Source organism: Berghia stephanieae, chromosome 4 (assembly GCF_034508935.2).
Source record: "Berghia stephanieae isolate SIO BIC M18660-M18661 chromosome 4, UCSD_Bste_1.3, whole genome shotgun sequence".
NCBI classification, from domain to species: domain Eukaryota; kingdom Metazoa; phylum Mollusca; class Gastropoda; order Nudibranchia; family Aeolidiidae; genus Berghia; species Berghia stephanieae.
Genome location: NC_088363.1, coordinates 8,660,464 through 8,685,611, shown reverse-complemented (window position 1 = coordinate 8,685,611; position 25,148 = coordinate 8,660,464). Strand labels below are relative to the sequence as shown.

The 25,148-nt window shown below is 37.2% G+C and overlaps 1 protein-coding gene across 1 annotated transcript in view; it reads right to left on the bottom strand.

Moving 5' to 3' along the window:
* The window catches only part of LOC144971682 (uncharacterized), a 28,949-nt gene extending 4,228 nt beyond the window's left edge, over nt 1–24,721 (bottom strand). The window contains exons 1-7 of the mRNA XM_078912754.1: nt 24,622–24,721; nt 16,652–16,916; nt 13,871–13,954; nt 10,135–10,197; nt 8,731–8,880; nt 6,587–6,646; nt 1,298–1,378 (exon numbers count right to left, since the gene is read on the bottom strand). Of these exons, the coding sequence (XP_078768880.1) occupies nt 1,298–1,378; nt 6,587–6,646; nt 8,731–8,880; nt 10,135–10,197; nt 13,871–13,954; nt 16,652–16,905 (692 nt within the window). The 5' untranslated portion in view covers nt 16,906–16,916; nt 24,622–24,721. The remainder of the gene's footprint in view (nt 1–1,297; nt 1,379–6,586; nt 6,647–8,730; nt 8,881–10,134; nt 10,198–13,870; nt 13,955–16,651; nt 16,917–24,621) is intronic.
* Nucleotides 24,722–25,148: the final 427 nt, after the last annotated feature.

The following is a 25,148-nucleotide window of genomic DNA, read 5'->3' as shown; positions in this document are numbered from 1 at the left end:
TATTACAGGGGAAGACCGCAACAACCCAGGTATCAGACGTAGTGCAGTGCCGCAACCTGAGCTAGGGCTAAGTCACATGTAGAAGAGCACACATTATTAATAATAATTAAAAACAAATAATAATAATAATAATAATAATAATAATAATAATAATAATAATAATAATAATAATAATAATAATAATAATAATAATAATAATAATAATATAATAATAATAATAATAATAATAATAATCATAATAATAATGTTAATAATAATAATAATAATAATAATAATAATAATAATAATAATAATAATAATAATAATAATCATAATAATGTTAATAATGATAATAATAATAATAATAATAATAATAATAATAATAATAATAATAATAATAATAATAATAATAATAATAATAATATCATTAATAATAATAATAATAATAATAATAATAATAATATAATAATAAATAATAATTATAATAATAATAATAATAATAATAATAAAGAAGCGCTTTACAAATGGTCCCTAGCCAGTAGCAACACTTAATGTTTAGGACGAGACATGACGCTGTTTGACAATGATACATTGCCTTTTACGTCCTGATTCTCATTTTACACCTGGGTACAGTGAGAGAATGTGATTAAAGATCCTCTTACAAGGACTCAACTATGCTCGCTCAGAGTGGGACTCGAACCTCGGATGTTCCGAACCAAAGGTGAGAGCCCTAACACAATATCGCATGGGACGCAGGTTTAATTCCGTCATCGGCTTCTGGCTGAAAACGAAAAAGTATCTGATTGAGGCACGGGTTACACATAATAACATTTCCAATATAAGATCTGTTTTTTGAGTGTACAAGCTGACATAGGTCCATTTGGTGATGTTTGCTAGTTAGAGATCAAAATGTCGCTAATTATTGAGAAAGCATTTACACTGTGTAAGACACTTCATCAATATTACATATATATGAATTCAGTTGCGATGACAACATTAACCAGTTAACTGCCGTACTATGGAAAGACATGATTGACAATTTTAGCCAGAAAGTTCGTCCTTCAAATATCGATCGATTTAAAGACCTTCATCATGTAAAAAAAAAACCACTCAAACCTGGGAATTCGATGGGTCCCAGTTTTGAGAGTTTTTGCTAATATGACGGTAATTTAAATTGACCGTTATTTGAGGAAGTGTTTTCTGACCAAATCTTTAATACGTGTCTTCAAGAGTACGGAAGTTAACTGGTTAAACTGGCGGATAACAGAGGCAGATTAGATTAGTTGTTAAAAAATAAAGAATTTTGTTTCCAAATTACCTTTTCATTAGATGCGCTTCAGAAAAGCCTCGCAAATAATAGCTTTCAGTGGAGAATGTGTTCCTAAATGATGATTTTTCTCTGAGTTAAGAATAAACAGATGTGATTGAAACAATTCATGACATACATATTAATTTATAACAACAAACACATAAATACACACATAGAACACGCACACGTACAGACACAAACACAGAAACAAATACACACACATATACACTCATTATATTAAAAACCATAACAGTTCAGGAAATAAAATGCCATTCTGCTTTTATTTCGTAGCGAGAATAATGCTTACTACTGATTCAATTAAAGTAAGGTGTAAGTTTTGGGCTAAAATAACGACTTTTAAAAGTAATGTCTTGAACGTTTTTGCTCTAAGGATGAGAATGTTGGAAGTCACAGAGATTATCATCCAGAATCTTGAAGTATTCCAAAACAAATGTTTGCGACGAATCTTCTAGATTTCTGGCCAAACACAAACTCAAATGAGAACCTGATAACGAGAGCTGAAGTGGTGTCTCTGGAGAGTCTCATTAAAAGGAGAAGATGGCAATGGTTGGTGAGTGTCTGTCGCATACCTGAAGAAACACTGATAAGGGCACCCCAAGGAATGAGGAAACGAGGCCGAACCATGGAGACTTGGAGAGGTGCCGCAGAGAGAGAGATAGATAGATAGAGAGAGAGAGAGAGAGAGAGAGAGAGAGAGAGAGAGACCTAAAGCAGAGAAGTCTGTCCCTCGATATGGCCCCAAGTATAGCTGCTGACAGGACCAGGTGGAGATCCCTTGCATCGCTAGCTGGCCCGGAGAGGTTTGTGAGTAAGTAAGTAAGTTTTAGGTAAGTTACTTGTATAACATCATGTGGCTACATTAATTAGAGAATACTCAAAGATTCACGTTCAATCTAGTGGCAGAAAATGTAAGTAAAATCCTTTCTTAAAAAAATATAGCATTGTGGAGAACATTGTGCTTATTTGAGTCAATAAAAAAATGATACGGCGCACAACTCTACTGAAAGATTTGAAAATTAGAAATGTATTTTTTACAGATAGATAAACAGATAACTTGATTTCCTTTTATAATTTAAAGTCAGTTTGAAAGTTTGTTGAGTCACATAGATAACATAAAATACGTACCGACGACACTAACATCTCAAAATCATCTAATTTCGTCTTTGTAAAAAGTTGTCAGTTTGCGTCATCTATTTATGACATCAAGTATTATTATTACTTCCGTTGTGTTGTTGATTTAGCGGTGATCAGTGTTGTTATGTAGTAGTATGTTCTAATTGCGTGTATGCTTGTGTGTGTGTGTGTGTGCTTGTGTGTGTGTTTGTGTGTGTGTGTGTGTGTTATGTGTGGTGTATACATGTGTGTGTGTTTGGCATTTTTCAGCAAATCGTGGCATTCATAGTGATATTATTCACTTAATCACATGAAGGTATTTCAGTCGCCATTTTGATTCTTTTTTTACTATTAGGGTTAGCTCGAGATCGAAGGATTTCTTTTCTATTCGGGTTAGTCATAAGTCTTAGTAAAGGTGCTTGGATGTTTGTTTTTCCATAAGTTAAGTAAAGGGGAAACATTCCGAAAGCGCCTACATACCAGTATTCTTTAAATTTGTATTTTCACCGTTGATATTTTGTCAGGCGTTTATTTATTCAATTCAATTATTAGTTAGCTCGAATCGAGATTTTTTTCTATTAGGTAGTCTAGTCTTAGAAAGGCTGGAGTTGTTTTCCATAAGTAAGTAAGGGAACATCGAAGCCTAATATTTCTTAAATTTTATTTCCCGTGATATTTGTCAGGCGTTATTATTCAATTTGTCATCATTTTTATTGGTAGTCGAACGGATATTTTTTTTATTGGTTAGTCATAAGTCTTAGTATAGTGTGATGTTTGTTTTTTTCATAAGTTAAGTAAAGGGGAGACATTCCGAAAGCTCCTACATCCCCAGTATAATGTATTCACTTAATGTTAATGTTGCTGCTCGAAGCTCGAAGAGATAAATGATAATGTGAAATTGAATGTAAGCTTCAACATAATTACAAAAACAGATCAAATGAACGTTTCGGGTTTCCCCTTTATCAACAAAACAGAATGAATGAAACACCAAAGATGAATGAGATAATGTGGTAGTGGCGTAGTTAAGACGAATAAACAAAACATTGGTTGGCAGGAAATTAGTATGCTCCTTTGTAAGGAAGCACGAATTAAAACAGAATTCTTGATATTTCTAAAAAGGTGCGCAATTAATTAAGTGAAAAGAGGGGAGGCGGGGAGGAACTGTGTAATGCAGTTTAGGAAGTGAAATATAAAAACATGTAGACTGTTGTTGAAAGATAAGTACAATGGAATTGAAATTCCTTTCTTAAAAAATATAGGCTAGCCTTGTGGAGAACATTGTGCCATTTGAGTCAATAAAAAAAAATTATACGGCGCACAACTCTACTGAAAGATTTGAATATTAGATATGTATTTTTTACAGATAGATAAACAGATAATTTTATTTCCTTTTATAACTTAAAGTCAGTTTGAAAGTTCGTTGAGTCAAACCGATATCATGAAATATGTATCGACGACACTAACACTCTAAAAAACAACCAATTTCGACAGGGTAAAAAGTTGTCGGTTTGGCGTTTTTACGCAAATCGTCGCATTCGAAATAATGTATTCACTTAATTACTTTTAAGGATTTCAGATCTACACTAAGTTTTCAACAGTTTTCATCTATTTATGACATCAAGTATTATTATTGCCCCTTTGATTCTTTCAATGTGATGGTTTCGGGTGGATAATACCCAGGTTTAACTTCTTTGGTAATAAATTAAATAATAATAATAATAAGCTAAAAAATCGAAATTTAAAACAAGAAAATAGAAGTTGCATTAAAGGTAAAATAATGTTTTAGAAAGACCTTATTCAATGTTATGAATAGTCAGGTGGCTCCGAAGCGCAGTGGATAAGCTGTCAGATTCTAACCTTGGAAGTACTGGGTTCAATCCCATTGTGTGTGGACATTTAAAAAAAAAGTTTACTTTATTGAGAAAGACACCATTTTCGTTACCAGATACTGTACCATTCAATGTGTTATCGACGTGAATTTATATGTAAACGTCGATTGTTATCATTTTATAATATTTTATCATTTTCATCAGTGTATTCGTTTACCGCGTCTTTGTCATTTTATTGGGTTTGTTTCTTCTTTTTTTTCCTTCTTCCTCTTTTGTTTCTCTTTGGATTGTTTTGTGTTTTCCAAAAACTTCCTGTCCCATCATTGTTTATGTCTATTTACCTTATCTACTCCATTCACTCTCATTCGTTCTTAGTGTCTTATTCGTCGTGTTTTGTTGATAAAGGGGAAATCAGAAACGTCCACAGTATGTCTTCGTCTATTAAATTGAGGCTTATAATTCAACACTTATCGTAATTTTTCCTTCGAGCTTCAAGCAGCAAAATTTTCATTAATCAACCAACAGCGCCAACGGAGGTGCATAAACATGGTGCGTTTTTGTACACCTCCAGTGGAGGTGCATAAAAACGGTGCCAAACGCAACCAAACATAATCACCAGAGTACTGTACTGTAAGGTAAGTTCTCGATCCCAGTATCGTCTTTCAACTCTGCTCACGTCTGCTACTTCAGGTTTATTTTCGCAGTTGATTTTATTACCACAACCTGTTTTCACACATGGACAACTATATGTTGCTGTGTCACGGGTCAGAGGCTTCATGTTGGGCCACACAGAAAAATCAACAGAGGATGGACCAAGTTACACAGACAACGTTGTTTACCAATCTGCCCTCATTAAATGATGGTGGATATAATATCGAATGAAAATAGTTCCTTCCCCGGAGAAATTGCGGGCTTTTTACTAGTGTATATAAAATGAGGTTTCCCAGCAGAGAAAATGGTCATTCTGAAAAAAAAACACCTAAAAATGGACACATAACTTCTGAACCAAAAAATATTTTTCTATCTGTAAATACAAAATCACTGGAAATTTAATTTTTCTTCTATTTGTGAAATTTTAGTGGTAATGATTAACGAAGAATTAAATTATGCAATTGCTTTGAAGATGGTGACTCCAATCAGTGAATGTTCAAAGCTGAGGTCAAAGCTGATATTGGATTGTTGTTTACAACAGAAGAAAATCTGAAATCCATCATGAAATAGCCAGAACATATAGTGAGACTGCAACGTTAAAGACTCAGGTTTAACAGTGGTGTTCTCGGTTCAAAGACAGTCGTACAATTCTTGGCCAACAACGTCAGAAAAGATCAGAATGCTATTTGAGTCAAGATCATCAAATGTGACAGGAGAGTAAAGATTTAAGAAATTGTTTTAAAAAGAGAAATTTCATGAAGCATTGTTCATGAAATGTTCAATGATATAAATGGTGTTGCGGGTTGTTATATAGAGGCGTTCAAGGATATCGCTTTGTCATTAGACAGCACACTAATGCAGCACGTAACATAATATAGAAGGACTCACAGATAGAAGTCTCCTGGTTCATATCATTAAATTCTGTTGAGTCAAGATAGAGAGATGGAGAGAAAGATAGGGTGACAGAAAGTGAGTTGGTTTACTTCTACAACGTCCGTATGAGTGCACACCAAGGAATGTACAGTAGCTAAGAAGGGTAAGATATTATATTAAGAAAAATGAACAACTCAACGATTAAAAGACATTAAACCTTAATTACGGAACGATACATACAATACCTGGACGACATACTTACAAACATTTAAACATAAGGATACACTATCAAACTACATTAAACAACGGGTCATTTCCATTTCCACATACACACGACCTGTCGCTTACAAAACTAAACAGGGAATGAACTGAAATTCACTCAAATCCACGTCCTTGAGGACAACTCTAAACTATGTTAGGGGCGGACATAAATATTGTTTGTCTCTCTTAGACCATTAACAGGAAGAGGGGGGGGGGGGAGAGGGTAAAGGAATGTTTATGCCAGAAAAAAACGTGAACTGAAGAACACAAGTATAAAAGAGTGGGAGTTTTCGGGATCAACAAGTCAGGGTAACCGAGACATACCCCATTATATGGCCTGATGATGACTCTCAAACAAATTAGTTTTCTGGAGCATTTGATTTCGGAAGTCCCTCGGCTAAACCTCCCAATATTGTTTGAGATCACTGAAAAGATTTCGCTCTATGTTTTGTCATGTATGATTACCTCCTTGAAGTGTACAAAATATAGTGTACGAAACGAATGATAGGGTGAGTGTTTAGAAAACATGTTTGCGTTTGTTGTATATTACCTGAACGATCCATCCGTAACGCCTTCCGTGTCATTCATTTCTCCTCCAAGTAGGCCTTGACTGGGGATAGAAACCAATAAAAACTGGATGGAACGAGTGTGCGACAAACAATTTGTTTGATGTGAAAATAATTGGTTGCTTTCATTTTTAAATCTTGCAGTGCAGCGCCGAAAACTGAGATAGGACTATGTAGGTGGCTTGTTCAAGAGCACACAGCGCAGTTAGTGGGTTTTCGAACTCAATACATTTCACGCTCAAAGGAAAGATCATATCGATGAGTCACATTGCCCCTACAGTGTAATGTATGAATAGACTGATAAATCAATTGTTCTCTTGAAAAAACATTTGTGTCTATGGTGAGTGATAATACATTCCTCTCACCGTGAACATAACATGAAGTCTCTTAGCGCTTCACATTATACAAAATACTATCTGAACCTTTTTCTTAATCACCTAATGAATAAACGATGGACTGACTTTATTATGCTTAACACTTAATCTCGGTTGGGATATTAATGTTGGTCATTGAGACTTTATTTCCATATTCCACTGTATGGCAATCTTGTAATCTACTGCGCCCCCCCCCTACCCCACAACAAAAAGATTGATGCAGCAAGCCACTTAATAGCTTGTTAGCTTTTGATTTATATTTGTATAGACCGAATTGTGTCAATTCATTTATTAAATTGCACAGATGATTGGCCACAATCATGTAGCAAAATCAACAAAATGCAAAGATGTTCGTTTCGTTCCAATTTAACAGAAAATTTTAAGTAGATCTGGCAATTTCTTTAGAGTCTAAGCGTTCAAAATTATATCCTTGGAGTTGATAAAATATAGTGTATAAAACGGCTGATAATGTAAGTACTAATTTAGAAAACATTTTGCGTCCATTGTATTTGATTTTATTTTACCCGAACGATGCACCAAAACGGTTTTCCATGTCATTCATTCCTCTCCATATAGGCTGGGACTGTGATTTTCATGGCAACAACGCGTCCATTTGATCTAATTAGTTATGTTGATGGGGACGGAAACCAATTTCAGTTTCGGACCCATAGACCACAATGTGTAAAATTGGGTGAAAATATATCTAAAAAAGAACGTTGTTGAACGGATGTCCCCAAGGCTGCGAGAGTTCCCAAATCCTGTACATTTTATACACCAAAATGTTAATATAATATCTAAGAAAGTTGCACAAAGATTATACATTTCACGTATGGAAGAAAACGATATTAAGAATTTATAACAAATTGATTAAAAGTGTAATTGTGTTGGGCTGCATTATATGGTTTGGGGGATGCGGACTTAGAGGTACATTTTAAAAATTCAAAGTCTATCGAAGAGGCAGCAAAAATAACAAAACATTCTCTTGATGGCATAGAAAGAATTCATGGGAAAGATATGGAAAGACAAACATTCGCAATTATCAACAATTAAAATATACATTTTACACTATACATGCATTCTTTTATTATCTTGGAAGTTTTGTCAGACTAAATGTAAAACTAACAAGTATAAGTCAATGTTCCTTCCATTAGCAATAACATGTTGACTCTTTCATCTGGTAAAGCCAATCAAGGATTAACATATTGATTGATTGACTGATTTATTTATTTCATGCTAGATTAATTGACCAATTGATAATGATGATAATATTTAATGTCAGATTTCCACAATTGTCACAAATTGAAAACGAATTCCTCTGTCTATGTTGTTTATATGTGTGGGTGCACGCGTGAGAAAAATAGAGGAAGAGAGACAGGCAGAGAAAGAGTAGGTAGAAGTGAAATATCTGTTCAATGTTATAGTGATCACATAACGTTAAAACACGTGTAATGACATCTGCCACATTTATGGACAATAAAGATCTATTATTATTATTATGATTAGTATAACTGGATGGGAACGAATCGACGACAAACAAAATGTTTTGTGTGTAAATAATTGACTGCGTTAATTTTTATTTTTAATTTGTAAGAGAGGTAATCAAAGCTTCATTCACAAACTTGAAGGAACACAGGTTTTAAGTATGTTTTATGAAAACCATTTTGTGGCTAAATCAAGAAATAAGGACGAGTCACTCATGTGTTGTAAGTGTTTGAAAAACATATTTGGGTCTAAAGTAAGAGATTTTATATTACTTGAACGATCCATTCGTATTTCCCGTGTCATCCATTGTTCCCCCAAATAAGCCGGGGCCGTTGTTGTTGTTGTTGCCTTGACTGTTCTTTAACTTTTTCTCGGCATTTCCACGTTCATTGGATCTAGAGGGTCCTGTCGAGCTGGGAGGACTGGGGATGAAAAGTAATCAAAACTGGAAGGAAAAGATAGCACTGCGAATTGTTTTATGTGTAACTAACTGATTGCTTTCATAATTATTTTTATTGTAAGAGAGATAATCAAACCTTCGTTGACCAGTTAGAGCAAACATTGATTTCAATAAAGTTTCCTAAAACATTTTCTTGGCTAAATCAACAAATAACAACTGGTTCTCTCAGATCTTAACAGAAACTTTTTGTTGATCGTATTATACCATTTAATAACCTACAGTTGAATAGATTTCTGTCCTTGAATTAAAGAATAAAATAATAAGATATAAAAGGTAAATTTCTCTTTATTTAACAAAGAGGAGAAATTAAAATTGTCTATAGGATCTCTTCCTGGGGATGACTGGACTAATCCAGGTATCAGCCGCAGTGCAGTGCCGCAAACTGAACTAGGGCTAGGTGAACTGTTCAAGAGCACACAGCGCAATAAGTTTTCGAACTCGATAACTTGCATGTAAGAAGAAAAGACCGTACCACTGAACCACGCTACCCCTACGGTGTTAGGTATGAATAGATTGATAATTTAATTGTTCTTATGAAAACGTGTTTGTGTCTATAATGAGTGATAATGCATTCATCCCACTTTGAACATAACACGAGGTCTCTTAGCGCTGATCCCTATATAAAATTCTATTTAAACCTTTTTTTTTAACACCCAATAAATAAACGACTGACTGACTATATTATGCTCAGCACTAAATAACGGTTAAGATATAAATGTTGGTCATTGAGAGTTTTCTCCATGTATAAATGTATGGCAATCTTTCAATTTACTATTCTCCCCCCCCCCCCCCCCCCCCGCCCAAACAAAAACAATGACGCAGCAAGTCACTTAATGGATTGTCAGTTTTTGACCTATATTTTTATTGTCCGCCCTGTCTGACTTCACCAATGAAATCTCACAGATTATTGACCACAATCATGTAGCAAATTCAACAAAATAAATATGAAAAGAATTTTGTTATCGATCCAATGTTTACAGAAAATTAAAAATAATTTTGGCAATTACTTTAGAGTCTAAGGAATCAAAAGTATGTCCTTGGAGTTGATAAAATGTAAAGTATAAAACGACTGATAATGTAAGTACTTATTTAGAAAACATTTTTGTTTCTATGATAAGTGATTTTATTTTACTCGAAATTTGAATCAAAAGCTTTTCCCATGTTATTAAACCCTCCTTCAAGTAGGCTGGGACTGAGCATGTTCTTGCTGCCCTACCTGTCATTCTTCTTTTTCTTGCCACTCCAACGTTTTTTTGATTTAGTGGGCCTTGTTTTTTTACTGGGGATGAAATGTAATAAAAACGGGATGGAAAAAAGGACTACAAACACATTATTTGATGTGTAACTAATTGGTTGCTTTTAATTTTTTTCTAATTGTAAGAGTGATATTCAAACCTTCATTCACCAGTTAGAGCTAACATAGTTTTTAAGTTGGTTTCATAAAACCATTTCTTGGCTAAATAAACAAATAAGAACTGATTCACTCAGTTTTTAATAGAAAATTTTCGTTGATCATATACCATTTAAATAATCTATAGTTGAAAAGTATTCCTTTCTTGAGTTAGGTAATAATCTAATAAAATAAAAAAGATAAATATCCCTTAATCCATTAAATAGGGAAAACGTATTTTGTCTTTAGGATCTATTCAAGAGGAAGACTGGAATAACCCAGGTATCAGCCGCCATGCAACGCCACAAACTGATCAATGGCTTTGTGACTCTTTCAAGCAGTGGGTTTTCGAACTCGATACTTTTCATGTACGAAGAAAAGACCATACCTCTGAACTACGCTACCCTACAGTGTAATGTATGAATAGTTTGATTAATCAATTGTTCTTTTGAAAGCATTCCTCACACTTTGAACGTAACACGAGGTCTCTTATCGCTTCTCGCTATATAAGATACTAGCTGAACCTTTTTCTTAATCACTTAATGATTTTGTGTTGAACTGAGGATCTGAGGACGACTGGCCTTCACGATGAGTGGCAACCACAAGCGTCTACCTTCTTCACGTCGCGGTGTGGCTCCCGTGATGCACTCCTCTGGAAAAATGGGTGGTTCTGGGTGCAAAGACATCAACATCACTGGTGCCAGGGGCTCAGGGAGTCTCAATTACACGGATCAACTATCTGTCTCTTCCTGGAACTGTGGCGGTCTCTCCTACACTGTGAAAGAAAATCTCAAGGATTTCTGTGACATTCTTGTCCTCACAGAAACCCATGACAACGGCAAATTAAAGAGTAACAAACACTTCATCAAAGGGGAACCAGCTCCTCCACAGAATCCGTACGCCGGTGTTTCCATTGTACTCTCCGATCGTGTCTCAAGATGTGTCACCCACAGCGGCAGCTGTGGAACAAGAATAATTTCATTCGTGTGAGGTCATCCCAATGTAACCTCCTTGTTACCGGGTTTTACATCCCACACCAACATCGAAAGGAAACACCCTTCTATTCTGACACCCTCAAACAACTAAAATCAGTGATTACTAAAGCAAAACCTCATGACTGTGTTATAGTTCTAGGAGATTTTAACAGTAAATTGGATAGGAACACTGATAAATTGACTGGCAAATTGGGTATCCATAACCACTCAAATAAAACCGGCAAAGATGTAATTGAACGTATGCGACAATCTCAGCTTACAGCAATATCAACATATTTCCAACCCTCTGAGACGCAAAAGCAACGCAACTTACCTTGCTAAGGACCCCCAGTTTAAACAATCACAAATCGAGTATGTCATGATTTCAAGCAGATGGTCATCTTCAATGAAAAACTGCAAGGTGTGCTGGGGCATATCCATACAACGCTGGGGAAAGCACTACGACCATGGGGCTATAGTATGCACATTTAAGGCAAAAACCAAAAGTGACAAATCAAAATCACCAAAACCACATGATTTTCAGGCCTTAAAAATCTCCATTCATATACGCCAGGACTATCGAAGGACCTTAGTGGTGAACCTATAGTCTGCTCGGGAAAAAATTCCTCTCTGAATGAGATACATTCCTTAGCCACAAATGTGCACAGACAAATATTGACATATCATCCCAACGAGAATCTACAGTGTGCCGTGAAGAATACATGACAGATCAAGAACCTTAATCCTGCATCAACGGGCTGAGGGACGGCTTACCAAGTACTCCCCAACCGCGTCAGCAGAAGTGTTCCGCATATTTAAACTAATCTGGTACACTGATGAGTTTCCTCGAGATATCATCAAAGGTGTGTTTATTATGCTTTATAAAAAGAAGGACAAGATGACTTCAAAAACTACCGTGCAAAATGCCTCCTCTGTCACGCCTACAAACTATCTGCTGTAATTGCAAAGAGTTTGAGCATAGAGCTCTAATCTAGCTTACCAGACAGCCAGGCCGGTTTCCAAAAAGCAAAAGTACCAGAGATATTATATGAATCCTGACGTGGGAAATTGACAAGCTCGTCAACGAGTCCTACACGGCTGTCGTTTCCTTCATCGACTATACGGCAGAATTTGATACTGTAAGCAACAAATTTCTAGACAACGCACTCAGCTCGGCTGGAGCATCGGTAAATCTTCGTAGCATCAACGAAACCATCTTCGAGGCAGCATCTGGATGCATGAGAATTAGAATGCCCGACGGAAATAAAGAAACCTCTGCAGCCTTCAATATCGCTCGTGGTGTGCTCCAAGGGGATATATTTTCAACCAATCGCTTTCGATGGTGGAAAAACTGTAAGATCGTGCAAAGGATCTCTCGCGGACTTAACTGGCCAAAAATAGAAACGCCCGAGATCAAACGATGGACTCGGGTTACAAAAACCTAAAATAATTTATTACGCAAAGCATTTATCCTTTGCCCTGTGCATCCTCAACTTTGACGATGACTGGTAAAGATAACACCCACGAACAGCTGAACCTTCATCTCACTAAAATAAATATTCTGCCCGCCTCACAAGATGAAAAAGAAGAAAACACTTTTGCGGTTTTTGTTACAACGGCAATCGCCTCCTCAATAATACTAAAGTTGATTGGCCAAATCATTTTGGGTGGATCTTTCAGAAAAGAGTATCCGCCAAAATGTTTCCTTAATAAAAGATACCGATTTTGTGATGTCTCTACAGACGGTAAGTGGCGTCAGTTGTACTTTTAGGTCCCTAAAATGATTCAAAACTTCCTTAAGAGTGTGAGGCTGGATGAGATAGATATCCATTTTCATGAGCTGCGTCTCAAGGAAGACTTGTTAGTGAAGCCACCGGAATAAACCACACTCTCTCCTCAAGTTTCATATTCAATCACATGATTTCTGATGAAATTAAAAGGTTTGCCGCTTGCAGCTGCTGGAGTGCGACAGCCTACTTCATACATATTTTTCTTTGTCATACTAAAAAAGCTGGAATATTTGTAACCATCCGCCAGAGACGGTCACCCACTTTCTCAATTAATGTACAAAATTCAAATTAATATACAAAAACGGTACAATAGATTTGTTTACATGATTTTTGACAAAATGTTTATAAGTCGTCAGAACTCAAAAATGTTAAACACACTTTCATCAGACCAAGTGTTTTAAACAGTGACAATCATCATTCAATACTAACGTAATCGACAGAACATTTTGAAAATCAACCAAGAAAAGAAAACAGCCCATATTTTTGAAATATATGTCCCATCTTATGCTCATAATATCAATAATTGATACCATACCAAATTTTTAAAAATTCTTTCCTTTTTGCATGGAAATAAATGCTCTTGGATATAGGTCCGAGGTTATAGTTCTTTCTGTATGTAGTCTCGTGAAAGGTTTTCTTTTTACCCTTTTGGCGAGCGAAGCGCCGTCCCTCTATTACAGCCATCTAATGTATGGCAGTCCGCCATCTTGTTTTTCAATATCATTGTAATATACCAAATCGCAGGTTGTGAGTGTTTTTAAAACATGTTTGCGTCTATAATAGGTGATTTTATATTACCCGAAGGAACCGCCGTCCATTCCAAACATGTCCACAAAACGGCGTCCGCGTTTATTGGACCTTGGGGGTTCTGTTGGTGCAAGACTGGGGATGGAAACCAATTTTAAAATAATGGAAACGAGTGTACTCAAGCATATATTTTGGTGTGTAACTAAATTGTTGCTTTTATGTTTCTAAAATTGCAATATCTAGAGGTAATCAAACCTTTGATCACCAGTTGGGCCTAATATTGATTTCAAGTTAGTTTCATGTACTATTTTGTGGCTAAATCACCAAATAAGAACTGGCTCACTCAGTTGGTAACACAAAATCTTCGTTGATCATATATCATTTAAAACCAGACAGCCTTTTAGGTGCAAAGCAAAGACCGTACCGCTGAACCACGTTGCTTCCTACGGTGTAATGTATGAATAGACTGATAATTTAATTGATCTTTTGAAAATATGATTGTGTCTAAGGTGAGTGATGTTGCATTCCTCTCACTTTGAACGTAACATGAGGCCTCTTCGCACTTCTCTTTATCTTAACATGCTATAGTCAGATTTTTAATAAGTGGCGCGTGTTTTTCTTCTTTTTCTCAGCTGCCCCTCTATGTACAGCTGCAAAAGTTTGTATTAATCTCTGAATCAATTTGTCTTAATTTAAAAAAAAAATATTTATACATTAATTGTAAAACAATAGGAAAGGATTTCGCTTATAACATTGATATTAAAATCGATAACTAGTAAGGATCGTAACTCAAAGATGATTTACAGTATCAAAATGATGACTCTTCCGCTTATCTATTTTGAAGGAATTCGTTAAAATGGTAAGTTCGGTTGATTGAAACTTAAACGATATACATTCAGTAATCTGATTATAAAGGAACGAATGACAATCTTTAACTGTCGGACATCTAATTTTTATAACTATCAATGCACATTACTGATGAATACAAATGAAAGTGAACATAACGCACTTTCAACATTATTTTATTGCAAAATTTATAGAAATAGCTTGTGTTTTTGTCAAAGAGGATTAGATAAATTTAATGTAAACCACCGGTCAAAAGTAGAAATTCATCAATTTATGATACATTTTTTCAACATAATTATGTACATGTGTTCAGCAATAACAACAACTACAACAACACCACCAACAACAACAAAGACATACTGGATACATCAATCATCACATTCTAATGACGAGGATGAGGAAAAGAAGAAATGAATGATATGGTGGCATCACCCTATCCAATGAAATCTAATTTTCCTCAAGTTTGCTAAAAGGTTGGAGCATACCTTTTCCCGGTCTTCCGGCGTTATATCATTTATTGCTCGTCTTAATCTTAAATAGTCAAAAAGTATAATGGATCAACTCAAATGTAATGTTGTCGTCTCCGTTTTCGTCCTCGTCGTCGTCCTCTCGTGTTCAATGTATGTGTTGTTGATGTAAGCGAGGGTTCACAACGTAAAACGCGTACCCTTCGTACCAACCATTGGGAGCCTCGGTGGTGTAATGGAAGCATGTCTGATCGGTAATCAGACGGTCTGAGGTTCGATCCCCTGTCGATTTAGACCAATTATTTGGGATGATTTTTTTCTTGTATTTTTCTTTCTTGCTTTGTCTGCACTATTTAATTCCAAAGCATATAGCGGCATATTTGATTAATTCCTTTGTTCTATCCAAATTGCACTATTGTATTTCCCTTTGGGCGAAATTAGCTATAAACACAATGTGTAAACTTTCTGCTGCTCAAATTAACGCAGCTAGATTAATTATATGAAATAAACACTATTAGGCAACTCTCCTTCTCGTAAGTTACATTGGCTATTAGATATATACTGTTGTCTACACGTCCTTGAGCACTAACAATCTCTCCTATACTAAAGACTTTCTGAACATCTCTGTCCTCAATTGAAATTTGAGGCCAAGCAATGACCAATTAATCCTTGTCAAAACCTAAGACCTTACGTAATATAAGACAGCAATACTTTCAATTTTTCGCGCCCCATTTTTGGGAACTCCCTCCCATCACATATGAGATGCTCTGATTCGTTGTTAACTTTCAAATCTTTTTAAAGTTTTATGTTTTTACGTCATAATTCGCTACAATATTATAATATTTTGTTGTTGTTTAATTTATTTCGTATCACTTTTCCATCTACAAATGTCTTACTTTATTCTTTTATTTCATACAACTTTTAAGCACTTGGAGCCTATGACAAGCGCTATAGACGCCATTTATAACTACTACTACTACTACTACTACTATTACTACTACTACTACTACTACTACTACTACTACTACTACTACTACTACTACTACTACTACTACTACTACTACTACTACTACTACTACTACTACTACTACTACTACTACTACTACTACTACTACTACTACTACTACTACTACTAATACTACTACTACAACTACTACTACTACTATTATTATTGTTACTATTACTACTACTACTACTACTACTACTACTACTACTACTACTAATACTACTACTACTACTACTACTACTACTACTTCTACTACTACTACTACTACTATTACTTTACTACTACTACTACTACTATCTACTACTACTACTACTACTACTACTACTACTACTACTACTACTACTACTACTATACTACTACTACTACTACACTACTACTACTACTACTACTAGTAGTACTACTACTACTACTACTACTACTACTACTACTACTACTACTACTACTACTACTACTACTATTATTATTATTATTATTATTATTACTAGGACTATCAAAAATGCATTATCAGCTTACATTGAAGGATCACAGGAATAAACGTTTCCATACTCATAATTCCTATCGTTCTCTTTTATCTTCAACTTGATGGTAATCTTGTTATCGTTTCCATTTTTGTCGTCATCAGTTTTTCGATAATTCACATATTCACCGTTCCGGTTCATCAACCAACTGCAATTGTCCTTGTCATACAATGGGGTAGTTGGCTTGATCCGTTTCCCAGCACAGGAAGAAACGGATAGAAGTACCAAACTGAGCACAACATGATTCATATTTGCTAAGCCTGGTAAAAAGAAACAAAGAACAGAAGAAAAAAAATTAAGATTTTTATAGCGCGATATCCACAAAACGAATGCAAAGAGCTTTGCAAGGGATCACAAGTCAACAAACAACAATTAACATAGAGAACAAGACATGATCAGGTAATAATACATGTTTCCCGTCAGAGATAATGCTGTTAACGGCCAGTTTTAAGCTGAGTACCTTGAGAGGGTGTGAGTAGAGACTCTTTTTCCGAGGAAGGACTCAATTATGAGTGACTCATATTGGGACTCCAACCTAGGAACTTCAGACCAGAATGTTACTAGGGGAATCCACGATATGGCATTTCCCAGCTGACAAGCAATTAAGGCCTCTACGAAATTTTACACCTCTACGATAATTCGCTCAAGCTACGCCAACATCTGACAACCAGTAGTGCGAAAATCTGGCAGACACGCCTTAACCCTGGCTTCAAAACATAGACGCTAACCCTCTATATAGACGTGACGCCCACGACCAGACATTCTCTCCAACAAAATTATCGTCAAGAACAGACCTGTTTATCTTGATTCAGTGGTGCTATTATTCATTAATAAGGGGTCAGTTAACTTTCTTAAATTACTTTCTTATCTATAGTCTGTATCAACCGCTTTTCTGCATTTTTTTACATCTCTATTCCTATGAGGTTCATGTGCATGATATTATTTTGACTTTGTTACATGTAATGTGAACTCTTTTTATTGTTTTCTATGGAATCTGTATAATCTTTGCTCTTTTGGTATATAGGTATTTTACAAGGGTTGTGTATAATTTGATTTTAATGTTCATTTTTATTTTATCGTTTCTAATCCATATATGTAATAATTTATTCATTGCAGCTGTCGATAAACTTTTTCTTCTGTCTACGTCTTCCTTGTCTCCTAATAATGATCCTACTTTCTTCGTGGCTCTCTATTCATCTTTTTTTCTTGACAGTTTTGTCAGTATTAACGTACAGTTGGTGATTTTGTAAGGCTCTTTGGATTTCATTTACACTGCTTTGTTTGAGGCCAATAAAGTCAATGTCGTCTGCATATGCAATTTCCATGGGGAATTCGTTTTCAAAACGTAATTGGGCCGAAGGTACATATTTACGAACATATTTTTAAGCATTTTCTAGGTAAATGATAAATAAAACAGGGCTCAGGCTCTCTCCTTGAGGTGTACCAATGTTACCAATGAATGATTTATTCTCTGAAGCACCGATTATTTTGGTTGTTATCCAGATTTTACTTATAAGGAATCTGATTAATATAACTCCATCTTCTATAACTATTCATTTCATAATATTTAACAAGGATTGGCGATTGATATTATCGAATGCGGCAGACATCTATTCCAGTTATGGTTATTTCTATTTTTTCTGACAGGGTTTTGGCAGCAAACCATTTGTGGGTCCAAACTACATCTGCAGCACTCTCTCATTCCTGAATCCGCTTTGACTATGTGACAAATAATTTTCAACAATCGGTCTAATTCTTTTCAGTGTGAACAGGGAGAGCGATTTTACAATTGTGTTAAGCAGAGTATTGGTCTCAAATTATTTGGAAGGCCTTTGGTTTTCCTGACTTTTGTATTGATATCATCTCCCCTTTATTAATATCCAGGTTCTGGTGATGTTCGAACGTCTGATTGGAAATGTCCGCTTTGTGTTCATCTAATAATGTTGGTTCATATTTTAGAAGTTCAGCATATACTCCATCTTCTCCCGGTGCTCTGTTGTTATTTGGTCTTTTAAAAGCATTTCTCACTTCTCTTGGTGTAATAGGTTTAAATAGTGATCGAGGTTCTCCCTCAAATTAGTTGACATGTGTCGTTTTGTTGTCTTGAAATTTTGTTTTATAATATTCAAAAAGAATATTCGAAATGTCATTGGGGTTAATGATTAATTTACCCGAGTCGTCCTCTGCCTTTGGGTATTCAAAGGGTCTTTGATTTATTAGTCTCACAGCTTTGTACATTGCTTAACGTTGTTGCATTTCCGAATACTATCACCTTTTTTGTCCAACCCTTCAATTTTCAATTACTCTATGACTTATGGAATGTATTATTTTGTTCCGTTAATATTTTAGTTTCTGTCTTTCTCTCTCCTTTTTTGAGTTTTGGATTTTTATTTGAAAACCTTTTTGTTGCTTAGATAATTGAGCTATAAGGGTGTGATAAGAACGGTCTTGTCGTTTGGTTGTAGTTGTCCGGGTGCTTTGAATTGCAGTATTTATTATTACACTTCGTACACGTGACCATGCGTCGTTTGGCGTGTTGTTGTTGTGCTTTAAATTGTCTAGTTCAGTATTAAGTTGTCGCTAGTATTGTTTGCGACATCGTGAGTTATTGACAATATTTGTAATATTTTTTTTGGTTCATGAATTGATGTGCTGTGTTTTCTTGATTTTCTATGCCATTCATTTACTAGCCTATGATCTGCTGTTATCAAGGTGCCAGCGTATGATCTTGCATTTGTTATGAATTTGGTGTGTCTTTGTCTGCACAGTATAAAGTCAATTTGGTTGTAAATGTTGATAACTGCTCCTGTTTCTTTATTTTTCCTCTATCCTACCCACGCCGTTTGGTATCTAGAAGCGTGATTAAATGCGCTGTTAATGATAAATAGATGTTTATCGTGGCAAAAATCCAACAGTTTTTCTCTGTTATAATATCGTTTACCCTTGAAATAAGACACAAGGCAATTCTCTCCTTCATCCCTTATGCCGACTTTGAAATCTCCAGCTATTATTAGCAGTGTCTTATTTCATAGATTATTAATAGTTTCATTGAGATTTCTGTTAAAATAATAATAATAATAATAATAATAATAATAATAATAATAATAATAATAATAATAATAATAATAATAATAATAATAATAATAATAATAATGATAACAATAATAATAATCTCATAATTCCAGGTTCACTCCCCACTGGTATCCAACTCGTATAGATAGTGTGCGCTTGGCATCCTTGCCATCCGGAAGTGTATAACTATGTGTAACTTTAAATGTTTATAGTCTGGTTAATACAGCTTAGTGAGAATTACTCATAGACGCGGATGGCAAAAAACAGTAACAAAGACCCGATTGACGTCAACTTCATACTATCTATAGCCCCGAGTACAATTCCCATTGGTGTCCATCTCCTACTCGGGTTCACTCCCCATTGGTATCCACATTCAATAGACCCGGGTTCACTCCCCAGTGGTGTCCACCTCCCATAGTCTCGGGTTCAATACCAAATGGTGTCCACCTCCAATGGTGCCATGTTACCTTAACAGTGGTTTTTCATCGGCTGGCTTCAATCCCAAATGGTATCGATCTCCTATAGCCTCAGGTTCGATTTCCATTGATGTCCACCTCCCGTACCCCTGGGTTCACTACCCATTGGTATCCATCTCCGATGGCACCGAGTTCGAATCCCATTGGTGTCCACCTCCTATAGCCCCGGGTTCATTCCCCACTGGTGATCACCTCCCATAGTCTCGAGTTCAAGCCTCACTGGTGTCCACCATCCATGGACCCGGGTTCAATCCCTTTTTATGTCCACCTCTCATTGCTCCGGTTATAATCAGCACTGGTTGTCTACCTACCAGAGTCCTGGGTTCATTCCTCACTGGTGATTACCTTCCATGGATCCAGGTTCAATCTCCAATGGTATCATCTCTTATAGCCCTGAGCTCACTCCCCACTGGCGTCTACCACCCAAAGTCCCGGGTTCACTCTCGACTGGTGTCCATATCCCTTTGTACCGTGTTCACTAACCACTGGAGTCCAACTCCAATCGTCCCAGGTTCACTACCCACTGATGTTCATATCCCGTGGTTCCTCTTATACTCCATATTGGTATCTTCCTCTCATATCCCCAGGTTCAATTACCAGTGACGTCCACCTTCTGTAAGTGTTCACTTTCCACTGGTGCACACCTCCCACAGTCCCGGTTCAATCCCCACTGGTGTCTACCTGCAACAGTCCTTTGTTCTCTCGCCAGTGATTTCTTTTTGGCCCGGGTTCACTCCCCACTGATGTCCACCTTCCATAGTCCCGGGTTCACTTCCCATTGGTGTCCATCTCTCATTACCTGGTACACTCCCCATTGTTGTCCGCCTTCCATTTTCAATGGTTAACTCCGCATTGGAGTCCATCTCCTCCCATCATCCCGGGTTCACTCCCCACTGGTGTCTGTATCCTAAAGTTCCAAGTTCATTCCTGGCTGGTGTCATTATCCTAAAGCCCAATGTTCACTTTCCACTGGTGTCCATATCCGGTGGTCCCAGTTCACACTCTAGCGATGTCCATAGCCATAACCAGGGTTCATTCGGCACTCTGAAAAGACAGAGCTTAAAACTGGATGTTCACGGTGAACTTATGTTTCCTAGACGAGCGAAAATTTGCACCGTTGTGAGGCAGGAGCACATCTATGTCCACCCGTATCTGTCGACCAATCAGAAGTTCGCTTGGGCTGTAGCCGCTGCACAGGGGAGTTCTCCGGTACTGGATCAAGAACTCGTGTAAAGCCTCACTGGTACTGAGGCTGGACTTCTTGAGCGACTTTTTAAATGACTGTACCAGTCTCTCAGCTGAACCGTTGGTCTCTGTATGATACGGGGCTCCCTGAGGGTGTTGAATACCCCGGCTCTCAGAGAAACTGGCAAACTCACCTGACGAGAAGCACTGCGCATTATCAGTGACGATAGTATGTGGGTAGCAAAAATGCGCAAAAAGCTTGTCCAGATTTTGAATTGTCGCCTTCGTTGTGATGGATGTCATCTGGTGGACATACGGATATTTGGAGTATGCATCCACCATCACGAGCCAGTTGTGTCCTTTGAAATTCACGGCATGGTCGATATGGACACGGTCCCATGGTTTGTCGGGCAGAATCCATGGGTGTACTGGCTGTTTTGGAGGTATACTTTGGTTCTCGGCACACGACACGCATCCTCTAGTGGTGTTGACAATCGCTGCGTCGATTCCAGGCCAGTATACAGCTGTTTTGGCTAGCTGTTTCATTCCCTGCATTCCAAAAATGGCCCAGATGTAGTATTTGAAGAATGCGTTCTTGAACCTTCTTCGGAACCACCACACGATCACCATAGAACAAGCAACCATTCGTTGAGATAAGGAAGTCTTTGATTCTGCTGAACGACCCAACTTACCAAAATCTTGTTTGTTGGGTGTCATCTTTTTTAGACATCCCTCTTCAAAGCATTTGAAGACAGCGGATAGCACTGGATCGTCCTGGGATTCTTTAGTCAGCTCATGAGGGTGAGCGGGAGATACCATCTGAATGGCGCAAACTGTTGACGAATCATCTCCTGCCTCTCGTTTGCCGAATACTTGGTCAGGTCCTGATGGCAAACGACTCAAGGCATTTCCGTGGTCCGACGTCTTCCGGTACTCGATTTTGTAATTGTACTAGCTCAAGGTGAGTGCCCATCTTGCCAGTCTGTTTGCTGCCAGTGCTGGAATCGGCTTTCATGGTCCAAACAGACTGATCAGCGGCTTGTGGTCTGTCACTAAAATGAATCATCGGCCATATAAGAATTGGTGAAATTGGGCAAAAGGACACTTCTTGAGTTTACATCGAAGGCCCGAGTCTTCTAGACGTTTAAATAGGCCTCTAAGGTTGCGTAGATGCTGTTCAGCGTTGTCTCCACTGACGAGAATGTCGTCCAAGTTAGCAGCAACGCCCGACAGATCTTGGATCAATCTGTCAATAATCTCTTGGAAGTAACCAGGAGCCGACTTGATTCCAAACGTTAGACGCTTCTGAAGTAACACGTCTTTGTTTGTGCTGAGGGCAAATCTCTTCTGCCACTCTGGTCCAAGACAGATCTAGTTGTAGGCATCTTCGAGGTCAATTTTTGTAAATCCATAACCACGTCCAAGCTTTTTCATGATCCTCAGGTGTAGGCATGGGATGACGATACGGTTCCAACTGAGGATTCACGATCACAGAGTAATCTCCACAGACCTTGATGCTAGGTCTGTTTTGTCCAGGGGCAGTCTTCTTCTTTATTGGTACGACAGGAGAACCATAGGCGTTAAATGTGGTTAATTGCCAAACGCCTTTGGAGATGCCAGCTTGTAGCGCTTGGTCCAAATCTTCCAGGGTTGCAATGGGTACTGCCCGAAGACGGTGAAAAACTGGAGTAGCGTCTGGTTTGAATTTGACTTCCAGTTCAAAGTCTTTAAACGTTCCCAACTCTTGTTTGAAAAGGTCTGGAAACTCAAAGCAAAGCTGTTTGCATGCCGACTAAAGTGACCAATAAGGTTTAGTTTCGCCCGTCACTTTGCAAACGATCTCTCTGCCGTTGGAATGTATGAGGGCATCCACCGACAGTCCAAGATCTTTAACGGCCAAGGAGATCAGGTCCAAAATGGTCATGATAAATTTCTGTCTAATCACGCCCTCGGGTTCTGGAGATGTTGAGGTCGACAGGCTGGCAATACAAATCACTGGGAGATCTGCGTTGGAAGCATAACGGTATTTGCACGTAGGTGGTGACAGTTCAATCCGTCACAACTTCTTCCAGGTCTTTTCAGAAATGATGTTGTCCCTGGAACCAGTATCCACTTCGAAAAACGACTGGCACACCGTTCAAGTAGCAGGTCTTCCACAAAGGTCGGGCTGCATTCCATTTCACATTTGTCACCGTCTTTACTCGTAGATGTTGATTTCTCTTCCGACAGGCAGACTTTATGTGGCCCTTAATGCCGTAGTGGTGATAAAGGGCAGGCATCACTTGAGTGGTTCCAGAGGCACCGGTAGTATCGGGTTTGATTTCTGGTTCCTGTTCTCCGTTGATTTCGATTGGCCGTTGATCTTTGGAGACGGTTTGATCTTCGTCGTGGGCATTTTACGAGCCTGATTACGATTGGGCTGGAACTTAAACATATCGGCATTGGATGTCCCGATAGTCTCTCTGGCAACTTTTCCAGCCTCCTCCACTTCCGCGGCGATCTGAATGGCTCGATTTAACATCAGCTCGTCGTCCTTTACTTTGAACAATGCTTTGATGGTAGCCTCGTTGTTGATCGAGCCATCGAATCGAGTCCTCATTGCCTCGTCCAACGGGTCCTTGATCAAGGCAAAATCACATATAGCTGCCTCTTGTCGAATCCTTGCAGCTAACTTGTGGACAGTCTCTCCTAGCTTCCTTTCTGTTCGTGTCCAGAATTTGTAACGCTCCCTGAATTTCTTACTTCAAAGGGTAATTTATTCCACTTTGACGATCCAATTATTTAAACAAAACTCTTTTAGCTGTATTTAATTTATTCCATGGAGCGTGTAATAATAGCACATCTGAGGACGATCGTGTTCCGAACACGGGTTTTCAGTTCATGAACATATTTTGGAGCAGATCCATGGAGGCACTTAAAACCAGTCTTGCTATTTTGTAGCATTGCATGTAACCATTCATTTTTTAATAATCACTTATCAGGGTCTGCTTTACATAAATATAAAACGATATTGATACAGTGGGTCACAAAAAGAGAAAATTGGTTTATAAAAAGAGAGTGTTTCACATGAACATTAAACTTTTTTGGATTATGGCTTAGTGGTTTAATGAAGAATGTATTGTCTTGATTAAAAATCTTTTAATAGTTACCTATATTCAACATTTTAGCATATCAAACTTATAAATAAGTAGGCACTTGTAAGTATATACACCTAATTTATTTGTTTTCTTACCTGTTGATCAATTTTAAATATTCACAAAACACACACTGAAGATTGTACTTAATTCAGTATTCCAGCAAGAATGAAATGTTGGATGCAGGCTCGACGAAAACAAAACATAACTATTTTCTTATTTGCCTGATTTGTATTTAAGATTATCACTGTTATTCACTGAGAAAACACATTTTAAAAATTTTCAACTGTATAACATTAAGTCATTAAGTTCACTTATGAATAGATTAAAAACATTGCCAACTTTACAAATCTTTTTAAACAGAAACTGGAAGTCTTGGGATTCAGAGTTTGTTGACAAAATTGATGGTTATAATAATTGATTGATGCATGAAGTATGTCTTTCCTCCTAAAATGTAATAAAAGCATTTTGTCTTTGTTAGACAGATTAATGATCGAGACGCCCGGATATATTAAACGTGACGTCTCTTCTTTGTCTTGCTGGTGTGTTTTATTACCTAACCTATATTAATTGGGCGTGGTCCACACTTCATGCACGCCAGACTCTAGTTGAAACATGCTTTAAA